Below are 23361 nucleotides of genomic sequence, written 5' to 3'. Positions count from 1 at the left end.
ATGCATGTTTTTATTATCTGATAGTAGTGACTCTTTAACAAAAGTTTTTCAGCTTTTACACAGAAACTACCTTTCATAGTCTAAAGAACAGAATTCTCCCTCTTTCCTTCATTACACTCCCACAGAGATCAAGTAAACGAAAATTTTCATACTGGAAACAGGTGGCAAAGTTCTAAGGCAATACAAAGAACACATCTGTGAAATACGTACAAAATTCTCTAACTCAAATATCCCTTACTCCCAGGCAGTCCAAAACTTTTCTGAATATTTTAAACCAAAGGCCAGCAATCTTTTAGTTATTGGAGAGCCAGTGTCTTGTGTAGCTCCAAAGGCTGGGTTAGTTTTAAAAAGTCATATGTGCCTTCTGTTTCTTACATCATAGGTACCTAAATTATTAAAGACCCTCCATTCCATTTCTTTTTTTTTTTTTTTAAAGATTTTATTTATTTATTTTCCCCCCCAAAGCCCTGGTAGATAGTTGTATGTCATAGCTGCACATCCCTCTAGTTGCTGTATGTGGGACACGGCCTCAGCATGGCCAGAGAAGCGGCATGTCGATGCGCGCCCGGGATCCGAACCCGGGCTGCCAGCAGCGGAGCGCGCGCACTTAACCGCTAAGCCACGGGGCCGGCCCCCATTCCATTTCTTTAAAAAGAAAAGTTATGGGCATTCATCACTGGGCATCAAGGAAGGCTGGGATAGGTCAAACGTGATTAACGACAGGTAAGTGTGACATGAGGATTAAGCTTGGCTAGCAGGAGATAAGCAGTAACCCCAGTGGTCTTGGAGAAGGGCACAGGTGTGGAAGTACAACGGCAGGTAGTACCTATAGAAAGTACAGAAGGTGACACAAAATGTGCTTGCTGCCAGCGTTGGAGAGAACCATGGAGGATCTAACCTTAAGACCAGCAGACCAAAAGCCCAAGAAGGGTAATCTGTGGTAGGTGATGGCGTATCACACTTCCACATAGGCAGTGGAAGTTGAGAAGGAGAGAGAGAAGAAAGGAGAGCGAGAGACTAAATGGTAATTGTTATGAAAACCTGGCCTTCCATCTAGAACACTTCACACCCCACCAGGAGTACACACAGTCCCCGTTAAGAACCATAGAACATTGGCACCCTGGTTGTCAACAGGTAGTCAAACCAGGTGACTGGGAGTGATACAGGCTGGTAAGACAGAAACTGACAAGAAGAAATACACAGATATGTATCTATAGGGGTGGGGTCAGGGTGATGGCTGAGGTGTAGAGCTGAAGTTAGAATATGACTGCTGCAGTGACAGACTACGATGATATCAGATTTCAAGTTGTTTGGGCCAGGCTGAATTCATTCCAGAGGCCATTTCTGGCAACTATATTCTTAAATAACAAAAAGTATCCTATTTGAATGAAGAACAGACAGCACAAGGCTATTTACTACTCAGTAATTATTCAGCGTAATAGAGGTTAGGTTAGGCAAGCTATAATACACATAAATGCAATATAAAACATCAATGAATAATACAAATGCTAATTTATCAAATACCTATATAGACTGTCACATCTTCCCAGCCATGATTATAAATTCTTATGTTTCTTTAGATGGCCAGAAAGAATTTTCTTCCTAGCAGACTCTATGATTTCCTGTTTAATGTGTTGCTTTTCTCCACCAGACAAAGCTCCTTGATGGCAGGAACTGTGTAATGGTTCATGATTTTCCTGACTGTATTTCTAGCACCTAGAGCAGAGTAGGTGCTCAATATCTGGCAAATCAACGATCAGATATTTTAAAGTAATTCAGAAATCAAACAATTTAGCAAAAGATAGGCTTAGGAATATTTTTCAAAGAATTATCCTTCTCACAGGCCAAGAAGTCTCTTAAAAAATGACATTTTCCAGATATCTCACACGTTGTATCTACTTAATAAATATTCATTAATGAAACTGCTTAGTCTTAAGACTATTATCCTACAATAAAGGCAATTATCATAGGATAACCACACAGGATTTTCATTAATATTTTTATATTACAACTAATTTGCACTAGAGTCCTATAAGTAGTTTTTTAATATAAAATGAAATTCTTCAGTTTACTGGAGTTTACTATTTGTTTCACTGAATCACATACTTATTGTAGCAGCAGCAGCAGAGTAAAAAGAACCACCTTTATCTACTCCCAAAACAAATTTGTCTCAGATGTAGTTAGTTCTTATTCTGGATTTTAACAGCTTTAATTTAACTTAAGCTAAAACCATTATCACTAAAAACCATCTTGATTCCTTTCACCAAACCTCTATCAATCCAGCTTGTACTACTTGCTTTATCTGAATACAATGAAAACAGTTCATTCACAGAATTAATGAATTCATTCTGACTTTAAAAGGGTTTGAGCAGAAGGTGGCAAGGGAGCCAAGATAAAGTGTGTGGATCAGTGTGCTGAAGCCATGCCAAGGAACCACTATATACCCACCTAGTGGAAAGGTGATGGAAAACTAGTAGCTAAAGCCCTTTGAATAGAATCTAAGAAAGACACACCTTAATCTGTATGATAACTATTTAAATTTTTAGAATCCAGTGTATTTCTCTCTTAAAAGCAGGTTGAAAATGGTGTTGTTTCCCTTGACTGTAACTATAATCGGGTCTTTTCTATGTTGAAATAGTAAATTATTAACACTGTAAAAGTATGCTCTCAGCTAATCTGCTGCTGCTTAAAAAGGGAGAGAATTCATCTAATCCCAAGTCTTATTAACTCTGGAACAGAAATTATTTATTTTACATTAAAATAAGGTCACCAAAATGCATGCACTTACAATTTGCAGATATGGTATACTGACGTTAAAACTGTCATTCATATTTGCATGCCACACAATTCTCACATTGGTAATAAAAAAGGTTCCTAAATTTCCCTGTGAAAGAAAGTGATGAGAGAGACATCAACGATCGTTTGTTTGAATCCTTATTCTTTATTTTCTGAACACCAGAATAATTCTTATTATCACAGCAGCAGAAAATACCAGAACTAAGTATTGGAGTATTAATGACTTCATCCTTCATTGGATGGCAGCACAATCAGATGACTGACCTGGACTCTGGAGTTAGACTCTAACCATTACACCATCAGTACTTATCAGCTGTCTGACCAGGGGCAAATTTCTTCTTGGTGCATTTTATCAAATGTAAAATGGAGATTTGATTAAATAACCCATGTAAATAAAGCCTTTAGCACAGTCTCTAGCACACAGTAAGCATTCTACAAGTGTTAGATCTTATTATGACTATTATTCAAAACCTGGGACAAGGCAAGGCAAGGCAGTTGTGGTAAGAGAGTGACAAAACACATGTGATAACCCCCATCAGTCCACAAGAGATATTTTATGGCTCTTCAAAACTAACTACAGGGGCCTGCCCGGTGGTCTATCGATTAGGTTTGCCTGCTCTGCTTTGGCAGCCTAGGGTTCGCCGGTTTGGATCCTGGGCACGGTCCTACTTACCACTCATCAAGCCATGCTGAGGTGGCATCCACATACAGCAACTAGAAGGATGTACAACTTTGACATACAACTATCTACTGGGGCTTTGGGGAGAATAAAGGAAAAAAGGAGGAAGATTGGCAACAGATGTTACCTCAGGGCCAATCTTTCTCAAAAAAACTAACTACAGATCAAAACTGTTCCCTAGTTACATGGCCCCTCAACATCTACTCAAAATTATCCCAGATGACAGCTAGCTGGTCTAAAAAATCTTCAAGACCTAATAACATGGCACCAAAATTATCCACCTCTACCATTTATCTGTCATTCTCCACCTCTACCTCCATCTCCTCTCCACCACTTACACCCAGAGGAATTTTTATTTTATACTTTGAAGTTGCACATAAAACATTAACTCGCAAACCCAAAACCTAAAAAGCCCTACTCTGGGATGACCAGGTTTGAAACATCAGAACAGACCACCTATTTCCCAATTATAATTAAATTAATAAGTATATGTATAAGTGTATATATATATTTCCCCGCCTGCTCTCATCTTGCAAGAAATTGTTATACAAAAAATTTTAGCCCCCATTATTCCCAGCCCAAGTCCCACTAAACAATACTAAGTCTAACTTTATAAGGTATAATTCTTTATGTCATTGTTCCTCTTATTTTAGAAAAAGAAAACAACTTGCAAAACTCCTACAGACTTTTTAAAATAATAGGAGGGCATATTTTATTTGTTTTATTATTTTTCAATAAACATAAGTTAGGTTGACAATACCATCTCTATTTTCTTTTTTTTTGTGAGGAAGATCAGCCCTGAGCTAACATCCATGCCAATCCTCCTCTTTTTGCTGAGGAAGACCAGCCCTGAGCTAACATCTATTGCTAATCCTCCTCCTTTTATTTCCCTTTTCTCCTCAAAGCCCCAGCAGATAGTTGTATGTCATAGTTGCACATTCCTCTAGTTGCTGTATGTGGGACGCCACCTCAGCATGGCTGGAAAAGTGGTGCGTTGGTGCGTGCCCGGGATCCGAACCCGGGCCACCAGTAGCGGAGCGCATGCACTTAACCGCTAAGCCACGGGGCTGGCCCCATAACATCCCTATTTTCAGTAAAATGATATATCTGATAATCCTGGAACATCTTAATTAAAAATGCCAGGTATTGTGCTAGGTGGTAAAGATCTAACTATGAACACAGTAACTCCACCCCTACCCTTATAATAAAGCCCTCAATCTAATGTGGGAGTATAGACAAGCTCTATACATTAGAGTAGCAATAATTTAAAGTGGTAAAGTTCAGACTGCATAAGGAACACACAGAAGGAAGCTTTCAGAAAGTGACATCTAAGCTATGACCTAAAGCAGGGGTTGGTAAAGTATGGCCCATAACCCAAATCTGGCCTGCCACCTCCTTTTGCATGGCCCACAAGCTAAGAAAAATTTTTACATTTTTAAATGGTTGGAAAAAAGTCAAAAGAACAATATTTCATGACACATGAATGTTGTATGGAATTCAAACTTCAGTGTCCATAACAAAGGTTTATTGAAATACAGCCATGCCGACTTGTATATGTATTGTCTATGGCTGGTTTCACACTACAATGGCAGGACTGCAAAGTTAGGACAGAAACTACACGGCCTGCAAAGCCTAAAATATTTACCATCTGGCCCTTTACAGAAAAAGTTTGCTGACTCCTGATGAGAAGGAGTCATTCAGATGGGGAGGTGTCTATATCCTATAGAACCTTTATCATAGTTTAAAACTAGAACTTTTCAAATGAGCAAAATTTATTTACAATTTATGATTCAATATTTAGCAAGAAGCTCTTCATTCAAATGCTATAGTTTTACCACAGTGGCTATCAGCCTAAATTAGGTTGTCACACACACACAAAGCTGGAAACTATTCTTAGTAGGAGATAAATTTTTCTCTAGAAATTGAAGTGTTACTTATTCCAACTGTTAGTTGCTTACATGTTTCAACTGGTCATAATTTCAAGGGCAAATGAAAAGTTACAATAATGAATGTAGGCGTCACCAAAAGAGTTATACGCTTAATTCCATAAAGACCAGATTAAAAGGCTTCCGTGATTGTCCACTCTGTGGCTCTCCTCCATAAGCATAAATTACCAAGACGTGGAGGGTAGTGTAGTATGGGGGAAGAGCATGGCTCTGGGATGAATTAGGTGTGTGAGGTCACTTAATTCTTTGGGGCCTAAGTTTTTCATCTATAAGTGAACAGAGACTAAACTGGATGATGATCTCTGAAGTCCATTCCAGCTCTAAATTCTATGCAGAACAGATGTTGCTAAGAAGAGCATAAAAACCACAAAAATATGAAAATTAGATTATTTTATATCAAGAGCTATAATGCTAATTTATCAAGATGTATAATGCAAATTGTAACAGAGTTAAATGAATATACAAAGCCAACGATACATGGAAAAATGATTACCTAAGTACTGCCCCAAAAGATTCATTAGTTTTTTGCACAATACCTGATCACTGGAGAGATTCCATACTCCATTGATTTTATCATATACATGTTCTTGTGGTAATAATCTTAGTTGCTTATTTTGGATTAGTGCACTCCTCAATTTAAAATCACGATACATTTTAGAAGTTTCATATGCTCTATAAAAAAGAACAAACAAAAGACTAACCCAAACTGAAAATGTAGTTTTCTTTGGTTATGTTTACTTATCTACTAAAATATACAGACGTTAGTACTTACATACATCACTCAAATAATTATTACAGTAAATTTGAAAACTTTTGGTGATTAGTCTTTTGTACACTTTGTCATTTTAGTGTAGTATTTACACGTTTTATCTCAGTAACCTATTTTTTTTTTTAATTTTTATTTATTTATTTTTTTCCCCCAAAGCCCCAGTAGATAGTTGTATGTCACAGCTGCACATCCTTCTAGTTGCTGTATGTGGGACGCGGCCTCAGCATGGCTGGAGAAACGGTGCGTCGGTGCGCGCCCGGGATCCGAACGTAGGCCGCCAGCAGCGGAGCACATGCACTCAACCGCTAAGCCACGGGGCTGGCCCTCAGTAACCTATTTTTTAGATGTCTAATTTTTAAGGCAATATATATCATGTAGCACAAATGAGAGGATTTTCTCTCTAGGCTGAAAAACAATGCCTGCATATAATAGACATGGAAATTATTTTATTAAAATGCTTCCCTTCATTTCTGTTTTATTCAAAGGCACTATTATTCTTTTGACATAAACAGGAGTCCAATTACTTTTCTCACTGCAACCTGAAAACATTATGCTCACGTCTACCTCTATACAGAAAATTAGAATGAATCTGTACCAACTCAAAAAGGCACCCCAGGACAGTGTGTGTATCTATCTGTGTGTGTGTGTGTGTGTGTGTGTGTATCCATAAAATCCCTATAACTTTTCTTTCCACGTCTCCCTATTGATAGGTAATAAATACACAAGAAAATTCTTAACTTTTGATTAGTTAAATTCAATTTTACTCCACAAAAATATAGGCTAATTTATCCATTTAATAAAACTAAAGGGTTTTCTTAGCCTGAATAACTTTAGAAGTCGTTTATATAAATTATAATATTCATTGTTAAATTTCTGACTTTTACTCTAATCTTCTAATATATAAATTGTGAAAGAGCAGGATTCAAGCATTTGCCTATAACTCTTAATTTCCTTTAGTGCTGTAATCATTAACATTTAACCAGTGAAAAAAATGGAAACTATTTATGCTGTAAATTATTTTAGGGGGAACACTTAAAACATTTTTATACTATTAAAGGAAAGCAGCTTCCATCCGTCTCTTCATACTCCATTTCATATTACTTCTCTAAGTGAAATAAAGAGCTAAGGTTTAGGTATATGCCCAAGAGAACTGAAAAAATGTTTTCACACAAAACTTGTACATGAATGTACATAGCAGCATTATTCATAAGAGCCAAAAAGTAGAAACAAACCAAATGTCTATCAACTAATGAGTGGATAAATAAAATATGTATCCATAAAATGGAATATTATTCAGCTATGAAAAGGAATGAAGTACTGATACATGCTATAACAGGGATAGACCCTGAAAACATATAACTGAAAGAAATCAGACATAAAAAGCCACTATATAGTATGATTCCATTAAATGTCTAGAATAGGCAAATTCATAGAGACAGAAAGTAAATCTGCCAGGGGTTATGAGGAGGAGGAAATGAGGAGTTTCTTTTCGGAGTGACAGAAATATTCTGGAATTGGGTAGCAGCGATAGCTGCACAACCTTGTGAATATCCTAAAACTACCAAACTGTAAACTTTAAAATGGTAAATTTGGGGCCGGCCTGGTGGCGTAGTTAAGTCTATGTGCTCTGCTTCGGCAGCCTGGGGTTCATGGGTTCAGATCCCAGGCACGGACCTACACACCTAAGTTCAACCAGGCCGGCCTGGTTAAGTTCCTGTGCTCTGCTTCAGCGGCTTGGGGTTCGCTGGTTCGGATCCCAGGCACTAACCTACACACTGCTCATCAAGCCATGCTGTGGTGGCATCTCACATACAAAATGGAGGAAGATTGGCACAGATGTTAGCTCAGGGACAATCTTCAAGCAAAAACAGGAGGGTTGGCAATGGACGTTAGCCCAGGGCCAATCTTCCTCACCAAAAATAAATAAATACATAAATAAAAAATTTAAAAATGGTAAATTTTATGTTATGTGAATTATATCTCAAAAAAATTAAGCTATTATGTAGATTAAAAAAATCACCAACAAAATTAAAAATCAACAAACTAGAAAAATAAGAAATACGTTTGCAACATATATGACAGATTAGGGCATAATTAAGAAATTTACAATAGAAAGCTGTACATAGGGCCGGCCCCTTGGCTTAGTGGTTAAGTGCACGCGCTCCGCTACTGGCGGCCCGGGTTCGGATCCCGGGTGCGCACCGACGCACCGATCCTCCAGCCACGCTGAAGCCGCGTCCCACATACAGCAACTAGAAGGATGTGCAACTATGATATACAACTATTTACTGGGGCTTTGGGGGAAAAAAAAGGAGGAGGATTGGCAATAGATGTTAGCTCAGAGCTGGTCTTCCTCAGCAAAAAGAGGAGGATTAGCACGGATGTTAGCTCAGGGCTGATTTTCCTCACAAAAAAAAAAAAAAAAGAAAGAAAGCTGAACATAGCCAAAAAAATACGCAAAAGTTTGGGGCTGGCCCGTGGCATAGTGGTTAGGTGCGCATGCTCCGCGGCTGGCAGCCCGGGCTCGGATCCCGGGTGCGCACCGATGCACTGCTCGTCAGGCCATGCTGTGGTGGCATCCCATATAAAGTAGAGGAAGATGGACATGGATGTTAGCCCAGGGCCAGTCTTCTTCAGCAAGAGGAGGAGGGTTGGCATGGATGTTAGCTCAGAGCTGATCTTCCTCACAAAAAAAAAAAAAGAAAAAGAAAAGAAAAAGTTCATCACTAATAATGAAAGAACTGCAAATAAAAATTAAATGCAAATTAAAAGAAATGTATTATATATATAGCTCTGTGCATGTGAATAAATTTGTGCATATATATATTTTGCTGTCATCTTAGCTAAGCTTTTAAAAAAATCATAGTACTTAGAGCTGATTAAAAAAAGAGCTGAGGTAATGAAAAGAGAAGAATTTAGCAAACAAAAACCAAAACCACTACAAAACAAAACAACAACAAAACTCTCTGGGGAAAACACCCAAACATACCTTCTACTGTTAGAAAAATCTTTTTAATTCATTAATTGAATTACCCAACTTGGTTACTATACTGAATGAGTTCTCTATTTCACTGTAACTACCTTGGCAGCTAATTTAATGGAATTGGAAATTTTTATGAATCTTTAGTAGTCTTGTGTTTTACAAATACCTTCAAGGTGTTTATTAAATGATAATTCAATGTGTTCATCTTCAAGATATTTGCAATAGAGCCTGGAGGAAGATAATGCTACATTTTTACACTTTAACCTCTAAACCTTTATATCATAGAATTACCTTAAAAATATTTAATAATCCATAAAGTATTACCATACCTGTGTACTGCAATCACAGAAGTAAAAAGTCTAGGACTTCCAGGAACCAAATTTGTAAATATAAACTCAAAACGAGTACTATTACATTTTGTTAGTATATAAAGAGCTTCGGTTTGGCCTCGTGATTTCTGTAAGAACAAATTTATTTAAAAGTTCAGATTTTAAGAAGTGACGTCAGCATTATGCGGGAGTGAGTCGTTCCCTTTGTCTTTCACCTCTAAGTTATAACCAGACATCCAGTGACCAACAGAGGACTCCCTGCACAGCACACCAGAACGCCTCAGTGATCCATGTATCTATACACCTTGAAGCTGGGTGGACTGGACCTCCGGGAAGCAGTGGAACTAAGGGAGCAGCTGCCTCCCTCTCCCCTAGTGGTGGCAATCCAAAACGTGGATCCTCACACCGGCATACATGCCAGTGACCACAGGCTGCAAGGGCAAACACGGCAGTCGTGGCTTGGCCCCTGCCCTCCCCAGTGGTGGCAGGTGGCATATACGTCCTGAGGCTTCAGGACACAGAGTGGAACTGGTGACCCGAACCTCTCCCCTTCCCCTGGCAGTGGCGCCAGTCTTTCCAGCAATGGGGACTATATCCAAGGCATGAATTTCCCTGGCAAGGGCATGGTACCCTGATCCCAGGTTTCAGAGCAGTCCATCAGCATCAGTGACCAGAGGCTGCGGCCCCTGCGCCTCCCAGTGGTGGCAGGTGGTGCACATGTCCTGAGGCTTCAGGACACAGAGTGGAACCAGCGACCTGGTCCCCTCTCATTCCCCCAGCAGCGGTACTGGTCTCTCCATCAGTGGGGACAGTAACCAAAACACGAATTTCACTGGCAGGAGCAGGGTGCCCTGACCTGAGATCTCAAAAAGCACACTGGCAGGCGCTAGTGACCAGAGACTGCAGGGTCAGCAACAACACTTGCGGCTTAGACCCTACACCTCTCCCAGCAATGGCAGGCAGCACTTGTGACCTGAGGCTTTAGGAACCACAGCAGAATCTGACACCCAGCCCAAAGTGGCAGCACCCTCGACATTGGCTCTACCAGCAGCGGGGGCTGCATAAAAGAAGCTGCATATCTGCCTGCTGCCATCACCCCCGGATAACCCAGGAGCAGAAGCACAGGTGGTGCACAGGGCAGCCACACCCGAGCCTGTGGAAAGCCTGTGGAGAGCCAACAGGGAAAACAAGACCCAGGAGACCCCAAAAGCAGCCTAAGTGCTCATAGCCTGGTGACCCCAGTGGCAACACCTGAGACTGCAGTGACATCAAAAGCAGCAAATCACCAGCAACCTCAGAGACACAAGCAGCACAAGGAGGGCACTGATGACACCTCTGACAGAGGTAGTGGAGGGTGGAAAGTGCAAACTCTCAATATAACCAGAAGCAGCTCAGAACCAAAGTAACCAAGGCTGTAACGAAGTAGGAAAGGTGGTTACTACCACAAATGCTCTGGCAGAGAATCAATTCATCAAACACAATGAAGAACCACAGTAACACAGAAAAAAAGAAGGAGAATGACAGCTCTCCAGAAACCAAACTTGAAGTTACAGAAGATTAGAATCTGAATGACAGAGAATTCAAACTAGCTGTCATAAGGAAACTCAACAAGTTACAAGAAAACTCAGAAAGACAGTTCAATGATCTCAAGAATAAAATTAATGAACAGAAGGAATATTTCAACAAAGAGATTGAAGCCTAAAACAAAAAACCAAATTCTGGATATGAAGAACACAATTAATGAGATAAAAAATAACGTAGAAAGCATAAAAAATAAAGCAGACCTTATAGAGAAGAGAATCAGTGAGCTTGAAGATAGAAACCTAGAAATGATCCAGGTGGAGAAGGAGAGAGACATAAGATTTTTACAAAATGAAGAAATTCTTTCAGAAATATCTAATTCAATTAGGAAATAACATAAGGATTATAGGTATCCCAGAGGAAGAAGACATGGAGAAAGAAGCAGGGAGCTTATTCAAAGAAATAATACCTGAGAACTTCCCAAACCTGGGGAAGGAACTAGACATGAAAGCGCATGAAGCTAACAGAACTCCTAATTAAAACAATGCAAAAAGACCTTCTCCAAGGCATATTAAAATTGTCAAAAATCAGTGACAAAGAAAAAATATTAGAGCAGCAAGACAGAAAAAAATAACCTAAAAAAGGAAGCCCCTTCAGGCTTTCAGCGGATTTCTCAGCAGAAACCATATAAGCTAGGAGAGAATGGAATGATATATTCAAAATACTGAAAGACAAAACCTATCAGCCAAGAATACTCTATCCAGCGAAACTATCCTTCATATATGACAGAGAAATAAAAGCTTTCCCAGACAAACAAAACGTAAGGGAGTTCACAGCCCCTAGACCTGCCTTACAAGAAATGAAGAAGCAACCTCCCTACTTGAAACAAAAAGGCAAAGGTTTACAAAGCTTTGAGCAAGGAGGTAAATAGAAAGACAAAATCAGAAAATTGCAACTCTATATCAGAATAGGTTAGCAAACACAATTATAAAATAAGGAGAAAGGGAAAGAAAGCATAAAAAAAAACTATAACTACTTCAATTTAGTCACAAACTCACAACACAAAACAGAATAATCTGTGACAATAAAACCAGAAGGGGAAGAAGGGATGGAACCTGCTTAAGCTAATGGAGATAAGAGACTATCAGAAAATGGACTATCTCATCTATGAGATCTTTTATACAAACCTCATGGTAACCACAAAACAAAAAATCAGAGCAGAGTCACAAATCACAAATAAAGAGAAAAGTGAAAAAACCATCATAGAAAACAACCAAACTTAAATGGCAGACAGAAATAGAAGGGAAAAGAAACAATGGAAATATAGAACAACTGGAAAAGAAAAGATAAAACGGCAGTATTAAGCCCTTATTTATCAATTAAATAAGGTTGGATGGATTAGAAAACAACCCAACGATATGCTGCCTCCAGAAAATACACCTCAGCTCTAAAGACAAACATAGGCTCAGAGTGAAGGGATGGAAGATGATACTCCAGGCAAAGGGCAAGCAAAAGAAAGCAGGTATATGGGGCCGACCCAGTGGCATAGTGGTTAAGTGCGCGCGCTCTGCTGTGGCGGCCCGGGGTTCGGATCCCGGGTGCACATCGACGCACCGCTTGTCAAGCCACGCTGTGGCGGCATCCCATATAAAGTAGAGGAAGATGGGCACGGATGTTAGCCCAGGGCCAGTCTTCCCCAGCAAAAAGAGGAGGATTGGCAGATGTTAGCTCAGGGTTGATCTTCCTCACCAAAAAAAAAAAAAGAAAGCGGGTATAGCTATACTTATATCAGACAAAACAGACTTCAAGATAAAAAAGATAATGAGAGACAAAGACGGCCATCACTGAGAGACAAAGAGGGCCATTATAAAATGATAAAAGGGACATTCCACCAAGAGCACATAACACTTATTAATATATATGCACCTAAAACAAGCACCAAGCACCAAAAAATATAAAGCAACTATTAACAGACATAAAGGGAGAAATTGACAGCAACACAATAATAGTAGGGGACCTTAATACCACACTTATGTCAATGGATAGATCATCCAGACACAAAGTTAATACGGAAACATTTGCCTTAAATGAAACACTAGACCATATGGAATTATTAGATATAGATAGAGCATTCCATACAAAAACAGCAGAATATGCATTCTTCTCAAGTGCACATGGAACATTCTAAAAGACAGACCATATGTTGGCAAACAAGGCAAGCCTCAATAAATTTAAGAAGACTGAAATCATATCAAGCATCTTTACTGACCACAACAGTATGAAAATAGAAATCAACTACAAGAAAAAAGTTGGAAAAGTCACAAATACGTGGAGACTAATTAACATGCTACTGAAGAACAGTTGGACCAATGAAGAAATCAAAGGAGAAATCAAAAAATACCTGGAGACAAATGAAAACACAACATACCAAAACTTATGGGATGCAGCAAAAGCTATACGAAGAGGAAAATTTATAGCAATAGAGGCATACCTCAACAAACAAGAAAAATCTCAAATAAACAAGCTTACCCTACACCTAAAAGAACTAAAAAAGAAGAACAAACAAAGCCAGGAGCACAAGGGAAATAATAAAAATCAGAGCAGAAATAAATGAAATAGAGACTAAAAAAACAATAGAAAGGATCAATGAAACTAAGAGCTGGTTCTTTGAGAAGATAAACAAAATTGATAAACCCTTAGCCAGACTCACTAAGAAAAAAAGAGAGAAGGCTTAAATAAATAAAATCAGAAAGGAAAAGGGAGAAATTACAGTGGACACCACAGAAATACAAAGGATTATAAGAGAATACTATGAAAAGCTATATGCCAACAAATTGGATAACCTAGAAGAAATGGATAAATTCTTAGAATCATACAACTTCCCAAAACTGAATCAAGAAGAAATAGAGAATCTGAATAGACCAATCACCAGCAAAGAGACTGAAACTGTAATCAAAAACCTCCCAAAAAACAAAAGTCCAGGACCAGATGGCTTCTCTGTTGAACTCTACCAGACATTCAAAGAAGATTTAATTCCTATTCTTCTCAAATTATTCCCCCAAATTGATGAGGATGGGATGCTTCCTAACTCATTTTACAAGGCCAAATTACCCTGATACCAAAACCAGACAAGGACAACACAAAAAAGGAAAATTACAGGCCAATATTGCTGATGAACATAGATGTAAAAATCCTCAACAAAATATTAGCAAATTGAATACAACAATACATTAAAAGGATCATACACCATGATCAAGTGGGATTTATTCCAGGGATGCAGGGATGGTTCAACATCTGCAAACCAATCACTGTGATACACCACATTAACAAAATAAAGAATAAAAATCACACGATAATCTCAAGAGATGCAGAGAAAGCATCTAACAAGATCCAACAACGATTTATGATAAAAACTCTGAACAAAATGGGTATAGAAGGAAAGTACCTCAACATAATAAAGGCCATATATGACAAACCCACAGCCAAGATCATACTCAGTGGAGAATAACTGAAAACCATTCCTCTGTGAACAAGAACAAGACAAGAATGCTCACTTTTGCCACTCTTATTCAACATAGTACTAGAAGTTTTAGCCAGAGCAGTTAGGCAAGAAAAAGAAACAAAAGGGATCCAAATTGGAAAGGAAGATGTGAAACTCTCACGATTTGCAGATGACATGATTCTATATATAGAAAACCCTAAAGAATCTACTAAAAATTATTAGAAATAATCAACAAATACAGTAAAATTGCAGGATACAAAACCAACATACAAAAATCAGTTGCATTTCTAGACACTAATAATGAACTAGCAGAAAGAGAAGTTAGGGACACAATCCCATTTACAATCGTAATAAAAAGAGTAAAATACCTAGGAATAAATTTCACCAAGCAATGAAAGACCTATACACTGAAAACTATAAGACATCATTGAAAGAAATCAAAGATGACATAACAAAATGGAAAGATATTCCATGCTCATGGATTGGCAGAATTAACATAGTTAAAATGTCCATATTACCTAATGCAATCTACAGATTCAACGTAATCCCAATAAGAATCCCAATGACATTTTTCACAGAAATAGAACAAAGAATCCTAAAATTTATACAGAACAACAATCCTGAGAAATAAGAACAAAGCTGGAGGTATCACACTCCCTGAATTCAAATTATACTACAAAGCTATAGCAATCAAAACAACATAGTACTGACAGAAAAACAGACAAACATGTCAATGGAACAGAATTGGAAGCCTAGAAATAAAAGCACACACCTATGGACAGCTAATCTTTGACAAAGGAGCCAAGAATATACAACGGAAAAAGAAAAGTCTCTTCAATAAATGGTGTTGGGAAAACTGGACAGTCACATGTAAAAGAATGAAAGTAGACCATTATCTTACACCATATACAAAAATTAACTCAAAATAGATTAAAGACTTGAATTTAAGACCTGAAACCATAAAAATCTCAGAAGAAAATATAGGCAGTATACTCTTTGACATTGGTCTTAGCAGTATCTTTTCAAATACTATGCCTACTCGGCAAGGGAAACAAAATAAAAAACAAATGAGACTACATCGGGTTAAAAAGCTTCTGCAAAGCAAAGGAAACCATGAACAAAATGAAAAGACAACCCACCAACTGGGAGAAAATATTTGCAAATCATGTATCTGATAACATGTTAATTTCCAAAATATATAAGGAACTCAGACAATTTAACAACAAAAAAATGAACAACCTGATGAAAAAATGGGCAGAGGATATGGAGAGACAATTTTCCAAAGAAGATATACAGATGGCCAACATGCACATGAAAAGATGCGCAACATCACTAATTACTGGGAAATGCAAATCAAAACTACAATGAGATATCACCTTACACCTGTCAGAATGGCTTTAACTAACAAGACAAGAAATAAGTGTTGGAGAGGATGTGGAGAAAAGAGAATCCTCATACACTGCTGGTGGGAATGCAAACTGGTGCAGCCACTATAAAAACCAGTATGGAGATTTCTTAAAAACCTAAAAACAGAAATACCATATGATTCAGCTATTCCTCTACCAGATATTTATCTAAGAATATAAAATCAACAATTCACAAAGATTTATGCACCCCTATGTTCATCACAGCACAATTCATAACAGCCAAGATGTGGAAGCAACCCAAGTGCCCATCAATGTATGAATGGATAAAGGAGATGCGGTATATATATATAGAATGGAATACTACTCAGCCATAAAAAAAGACAAAATCGTGCCATTTCCAACAACATGGATGGACCCTGAGGGTATTACACAAAGCCAAATAAGTCAGAGAAAGACAAATACCATATGATTTTACTCATATGTGGAGTATAAACACACACATAGATAAGGAGAACAGATCAGTGGTTACCAGAGGAGAAGGAGGTGGGGGCAGGGTGAAAGGGGTAATGGGGCACATTGTATGGTGATGGATAAAAAGTAGACTATTGGTGGTGAACATGATGCAGTCTATACAGAAACTGAAATATAATAATGTACACCTGAAATTTACACAATGTTAAAAGCCAATATGACCTCAACAAGTAGATTAAAAAAAGAAAAAGAAATCTCATACATTAGATATTTTGAATTCTAAGCCATGTGTTTGTTCCTATGATTCCGTATCCATACAATATTTTAATTAAGTAAAAAACGTCATGTTTTGTGAAAAAAAAAGTTCAGATTTTAAGAGCAATTTCTCATTTACAGTGAAAACAAACATCAATCTCAAATATCTAATGTTTCTTTATTATACATATATTTCAATAGGATTTTTCAGACTTACAGAGTTAGCAGTCCTTGTTGTAATATTTAATATGCAGTTGTAACCGACAGCTAAAATTCAAAAGCAAAGAATTTAAAGAACATGATAAAATGAAGTGAGAAACAAAAATCTATATATACAGAACTTTTAACAGTTTTAAAAATTAAATACGTATAAAAACACAGCTTTAAAAAATTTTTATGAAATAACTACAAATTTAAGTTAAATAATTAAAGGAACTAGAAAGTCAATTCTGCTTCTTTGGACAAATAAATACATTCATAACTTGGGAAAAAGGAATTTCACTTCTCTAAAACCTATTATTTACTGAAAATCTTAGCACATTACATCAAGAGAAAAAGTCTAGCTGGATAATCCAAATAGTTTAAAAAAATAAGTGAAACAAAATTTAACACAATGAAAAGCTGTACTTTTATTACAATGTAGATCTCCCTTCTTTGGGAGTACTTGAAACAGGTTATAGCAAGTTGTCAAAGATAAGCAAAAAACAAAAATCATTCAGTGTAAAAGCACTAATCTTACACATGTCCAAGAGACAACATGGACAGACAAAAACATTTTTTTTGCAGTATGAGGCAGGATTTCTAACGTTTTTATCAATTTAAGTTTTCCACACATTTCATGGTATAGCTGTTTTTGGTATTAAAAGCCACTGTGCAAGTTCACTTAACGAGGTTTTTTTCTTTAGTGTTATCTAATAAAGATACTTACAAAGATTGATTCTGGGTATTGCCAAAGAGTGCCAGATAATTCTTAAATTTGTTACTAAGAGTCTACCTAAAACAAACAAACAAAAAAAACAGGTTACCTTAAGTAAGGACTCATTTTTGTAGTACAGAATGAGGTGCACATAGAACTTCTGGCCCAGTATCAGCAACACCCATAGACGTTTTTCATACATTTTATTAATTGAAAATACTTATTGTGCATAACTATCCTATGTAAGGTTTGCAATGTATGATTCAGAATCTCAGAGAAACAAAATGTGTTACAGAAGGGATACAAGTATTCACTGTCAACAGCTTGGTTTGACTCAAACTGACAGAGGAGAGAAGTGTGTCCTGGTTTTTTGTCTTGGAAGAAGCTGTTCTGGGGGTCCCAGCAGGTCATATGTACAAAATTGAGAATGAGTATGGCACAGCATTTACAAAGTCATTCAATGAAATCACACTTCTCAAAGAACTCTCATATACATGCTAATCCCTGCCATAATAAGTGCTCTCTTAGCAGTTCTCATTTAAATGAGCCATATACTTATATACCTAATTTTTTTCCTATGAGCAAACATTTTTTGCTTATATGAAGTGATGGCGAGGCTGAAGTCTGTTTAAGGCTTTGTGCTTTTCATTCTTAGCCTCAGACTGATGTTCTTACACTGAAATACAAAGTTAGATAAGCTTCATTTCTCAAAGTATGTTTTACAGAATAAGTAGTTCCTATAGATGCTCCAAGAAAAAAAAAAGTCAAGTAATCTGAGCATGCTAAACTATCAGTCTTAGAGATTTATAATACAATTATCATATTAGGATAGCTCTGAGATATCCTGAAATAATAAAACTTGCTTAACTTTGTTTAACACAACATTTCTTCAAAAAATTATAACCAAAGAATTCTTTTGATGAGTAATCTATAGTCAGGTCATACTCCTTCCTCCCTGAAAACCCCCAGAATATCTGCAATCAGAGTAACTAAGCCTATATGAATGGAGTGAGATGGGATAGGAGGTTCCAAAAATAAAGGAAGGTGTTTTCAAGAGAAAGTGAGGAACATTACATGATATATTTGACAAAAAATAAGTTACCCAACATGGCTAGAGACTAAAGTTCACACAAGATCATAGAAGAGTAGACACTGCATCTATCAGTTGAGGAACTGTTTCTGAGGTGTGTGCACATGCAGTTATTTTTATTAATAGTAAGATTTCAGGCACCGTGATGGAGATTTCCGGCCAGGGAGGTGTTTTGCCCTCCCTACTCCAAAGTGCTAGTATAGTATTCTATACTCAATGAGTATTTGATGAATTGAAAAGTGTTCTACTACCCATAGTCTTTGTTTGGACTGGTGGATGGACTGTCACATCTTCATACCAATCTATATGAGAACAACCAAACTTTGTCTTGGCTTCCTCAAGTTAATTCAGATTTTGTCAAGATCTGGCCATTTAGAGATTATTATTCCACTCTCAATGGCACAAACTAAGACTTCTTTGCTGCTAGATCTTCATATCTCACTCCCACCTGGGCCTGGCTAACACTAGGAAGCATTTCAGAAATGTGATCTAAGCAAGTGGCTACTTGAAAGGCTGCAGGAGTATGTTCTGCCAATAATGGTTATTGTTCCTTCTCTAGGATTTACTGATCCTTCTTACTTGAATGAGGTCTGCTCCTTTTCCCCACGTACTCCTCTCTTCAATAAGAGATTTATGTCCCACTCTCCTAAACCTCTTATTAAAAAAACCTTTTTAGATACACTAAGCTGGCCACTCACCCCCAATTTTTTACTTGAAGAATAGCAGTGATGCTCCCAAGACCTGCTGATCACTGGACACTCGCTCCATGTACAGCTGCTGTATGCAGCCTGGACTTTTTAAAGTTCCAGCCTTGGGGAAATTTAGTTTGGGAGGGACTCTCGAGACCAGCCCTGGCTGCTCCTCAGTGACATTCAGAGATGTCTCCCAGGATTTTCCAGTATTTCACCTACAAAGAGACTTCATAATACAGCACTAAATTTGCTCTCCACATGTCCAACTCTAGGTGTCAGTCTCAGGGGATTGTGCATTACTCTTGGATTTCTTAAAAGGAAGCATGGCTCTAGGTAGCACAGCTATGGCCTACTTATGTTCTACTTCCACATATTCTTTTTGTGAAGAGGCAGACCCAAAAGTCAGAATTACACTATGTCCCTTGCAAACAGGGCTCCTGGAGTTTTAACAGTTACATTTGATAAAGCTAATGTCAGAACCAGGACTTACTGAAGGAGCAAAGTTCTGAGGGAGACCCTGTATTCTCTGGCTACAGGTTTAATACCTACCCTTTCCTCTAAGTCTGAGAAAAGTCTTAGGTGGGTTTAACTCCCCCACTCTCACAATTACATTTACATATAATGCTGTTCCACATCTCATTCTCCAGCTAATATGATTTAACACTTGTAAATTAAACCAGAAAAACAAACTATATTAGAAAATATACTCACCTCTATCCCCATTATTTCCTTTGGTGTCTTCAACTGAATCTAAACAATCAATAAGAACTTCTCCAGGTCTTGTTTTCATTTGTCTAAAATAAACATACAGGCTTTAATTTTACAGCTACAACTACACCTGCTTACAATCTAGTTAGGGAGAGAAGAGACACATGCATATAAAACAGCCAACAGTATAAATGTTACAGTACCAAATGCTCATGCCCTTGAAAATAAGGTCTTCAAGAACTTCAAGAACCTGGAGATCACTGGGACATGTAGTGATCAGACATACAGAGAAGCCAAACTAAAAGGAGAGGTAGGATTTGGAGAAATAAAAGAGAGAGAGAGGAGAGCCCATGATCAAAGACCATAAATAAGAAATGATAAGGGAATGTGAGAAGACTGGCCTGGTTGGAGAAGAAGGTCTGTACTGAGAGGTATAGAGAAATATAGTTGGATATGTAAGACGGAACCACATTATGGAGAACCTTGAATGCCAGTCAGATAAGTAAGGGCCTTATTCTGTGAACAGTGGGGAATCCGCAGAAGTTTCTGAGTAGGGAAAAGGAGGTCAAACAGTTATGGAAGGAACAGGTTAAAGCAAAGCATCATCAGGACTTGGGAAACAGTTAGATAAAGAAGACAAAAGGAAATAAAGAAGGAAAAATAGTTTGCTGATAGAATGCATTCTAGAGTGTCAAAAAAACCTTAGCAGAATATGTGGTAGAGCTTCTAACACATTCTCCATAGAGCCAACTCAATTACCTATTGAAAATACAGACATGATCATATCACTTCCCTGCTTAAGTCTTCCATTTCATCCCCCTGCCTAGAAAATGAAGTCTAAAATCGTCAGCTGAACATCTCACAATCTGGCTAATCTGGCTTTCTATTTATATCTCCATCCTCTACTTGCCAGACCCTGCCTTCTAGCCAACGAGGTTTATACTTCCAAGACTCTGCTTCCAATTTTTTTTTTTTTCTGGAATACTCTCCTCCTCTCTACCCTGACAAGGCCCTGCCCATTCTTTCAGAGCTCAACTCAAAAACTATTTCCTTTTTGAGGCCTTGCCCAGGCAGAATGAACTATTCCGTTTCTATGGTTCTCCAGCTTTTGTTTATTTTATTCAGGATAGTTGCTACCACATTTTTTATAGTTACTTGTCTATGTGTATCTCCTGCACTAGAATGCGGGCGGGGGGTATCATTTCCTATTATTTCTGTATCTCTAGCTATCAGCACAGTAACCAGCACATAGTATGCATTGGATAAATGTTTAATAAACTGAAAACGTTCATGAAATGGATCCTTGTTTGGATTAAGAACCAACAAAAAGAGTCATAGAATATGTGCAACATGTAACCTTGGTTTATAATTTTATAAACCCCCTTCCCTCACAACTTCTTAAAGGATGTAAGACCATGTTGGTATTAGATATCCAACCACAACTAAGCCTGGGAAATTATTATTTCATTTTCTGTCTAAGAAGGTTCTGTTCATGATAAGGAATCATGAGAAGTGGCTAAGAAGCTCCATACCATTAACCCAAGAACCTTAGCTTTACTGTTTTCCAACACTTAATATCCCAAAGTGCATTTTTTCCCTGGACTCTTGGGTAGGAGGATTCTAATCGTTCTCTCTTTAAAGCATGAACTTTTCCAAAAACAGGGTTTCTGTTTGAAAAGCTCCAAAAAGCGGCTCCTTCTTCCTACTGGTGATTTAGACGAATAACTAGATGGCAGCTTATCATGGAAATAAAGTTTGCGTAGTTAGGAATTTTGGAGAACGCTTACTCCCACCTCCCTCATCTTACAGACATTCAAGCTTAGAATGGTGACGCCTAAGGGCCCAGCATGCGTGTCGCTATTGCAGACCTAGTTTTAGAACCCTGGTTTCCTGAGTCCCCGCCGTACGTTCCCTCCACCACCAAGTGGCACTTCAAGCTCATTTGGGTGCACTGGACGCCCAAGCCCCGGGGGGTCCCTGCCGTGTCTGGGCTCAGCTTCCCGTTGGTCCCCCGGGCCAGGGATCGCACGGGACGAAAACTGTGTAATCTAGACGGGTTCGGGCTGTGGCCTGGACCCCAGACGGGCCGCAGGGCCGCGGCCGGTCTGGGGTCTCCAGAGGTGCGGACAACAGGCGCAAACATCCTCCCACCCTCCGGAGGGCCGCGAGCTGCGGGGGCGCAGGCTCGGCCCGCGGGGCCCGAAATCGCGTTGCGGCGCCCTCTACAGGCACCAGGCCCCTGGGGAATCTCGACGACTCACTGCGAGGACACGTCGAAGCGGATATCCCGGTCCTCCCAAAGCGCGTCCAGCACCGACATGGTGACCGAGGCCCGCGGCCGGCGCGCTCCACAGAGGTGGAGGCCGAGCGGCGTCTCGCCGGCTCCAAGGCAACGGGCGTCCTCTGTCACGACGTCTACGGCGGGCGCCGAGATCCAAGCTTCCGCGAGGGAGGGGGCGCGCTTTCCCGGCCTTGCCGTGTCCTTAAGCGGATTTGAGGCTCGAGGCACGGTTCCGCGGCTCAGAGAAGCCTAGCTAGCCCCGGCCCAGCAGCATGTGCTTGACCTCTGAGTGACCTTCTTGGCCTCCGAACACACATCCTTAAGCCATTCCAGCCAGTGTCCTCATTTCTCTGAGCTGACAAGAAATTTAGACTTAAAACTCTAAATTCCTTATCTGGCCCCGCCTTATCTGGCTCCGCCCACCTCTGCGACCTCGTGCTGCCCTCTCCTGCCTACATTTCAGCTCAGAGCCTTTGGAGAGCCGCGTTTCTCTTTCTGGAACTCTGTTTTCCCAGGTCTCTGCATGGTCCGCCCTTTGTCACTTAAGTCCCAGCTCAAATGTCGACTCAGGCGGTCCCTGATCTTTCTATCCCTCTCCTGTGAGCACCCTGAGGACAGGGCCTGACCCATCTAGTTCGCTTTCAAGGGTGCCTAGCACAGAGTACGTGCCCAGTAAATACCTTTTGAATGAATCCTTCGCCCAACTCAGGACAATTCTTTAAATCCGTTTTTTTTAAAACCAGTTAAATCAGGTTTTAAATCTGGGGACACTTGGGGGTCCTCAAGATCCTCTCAGGGTGCCCACAAGGTCAAACTATTTTCATAAAAATATGAAGACATTATTTGCCTTTTTAACTCTCATTTGCTCGTTGAATGTACGGTGGTGTTTTCCTGAGGCTGTATGATGTGTAACAATGTGGAAGCAGATGTGAGAATCCGGCTCTTCTATTAAGCCAGACCTTAAAAAGATTTGCAAAAATGTAAAACAATGTTACTCTTCTCACAAATTTTTTGAAAATATAATTATTTTTAAAAATGTTATGTATGTTAATATAT

At 38.9% G+C, this 23361-nt stretch overlaps 1 protein-coding gene across 1 annotated transcript in view; it reads right to left on the bottom strand.

Annotated features, from left to right (window-relative positions):
- Positions 1 to 22537, bottom strand: part of BBS5 (Bardet-Biedl syndrome 5) — a 30322-nt gene extending 7785 nt beyond the window's left edge. The window contains exons 1-7 of the mRNA XM_004428216.3: positions 22286 to 22537; positions 20028 to 20110; positions 17547 to 17612; positions 16836 to 16885; positions 9503 to 9630; positions 5958 to 6093; positions 2789 to 2884 (exon numbers count right to left, since the gene is read on the bottom strand). Coding sequence (XP_004428273.1) covers positions 2789 to 2884; positions 5958 to 6093; positions 9503 to 9630; positions 16836 to 16885; positions 17547 to 17612; positions 20028 to 20110; positions 22286 to 22344 — 618 coding nt within the window. The 5' untranslated portion in view covers positions 22345 to 22537. The remainder of the gene's footprint in view (positions 1 to 2788; positions 2885 to 5957; positions 6094 to 9502; positions 9631 to 16835; positions 16886 to 17546; positions 17613 to 20027; positions 20111 to 22285) is intronic.
- Positions 22538 to 23361: the final 824 nt, after the last annotated feature.

This window comes from Ceratotherium simum, chromosome 9 (genome assembly GCF_057802395.1).
Source record: "Ceratotherium simum simum isolate JZ-2026a chromosome 9, ASM5780239v1, whole genome shotgun sequence".
Classification (NCBI taxonomy): Eukaryota; Metazoa; Chordata; class Mammalia; order Perissodactyla; family Rhinocerotidae; genus Ceratotherium; species Ceratotherium simum.
Note: the sequence above shows the minus strand (reverse complement) of the source record. Positions and strands in the feature narration are given on the sequence as shown.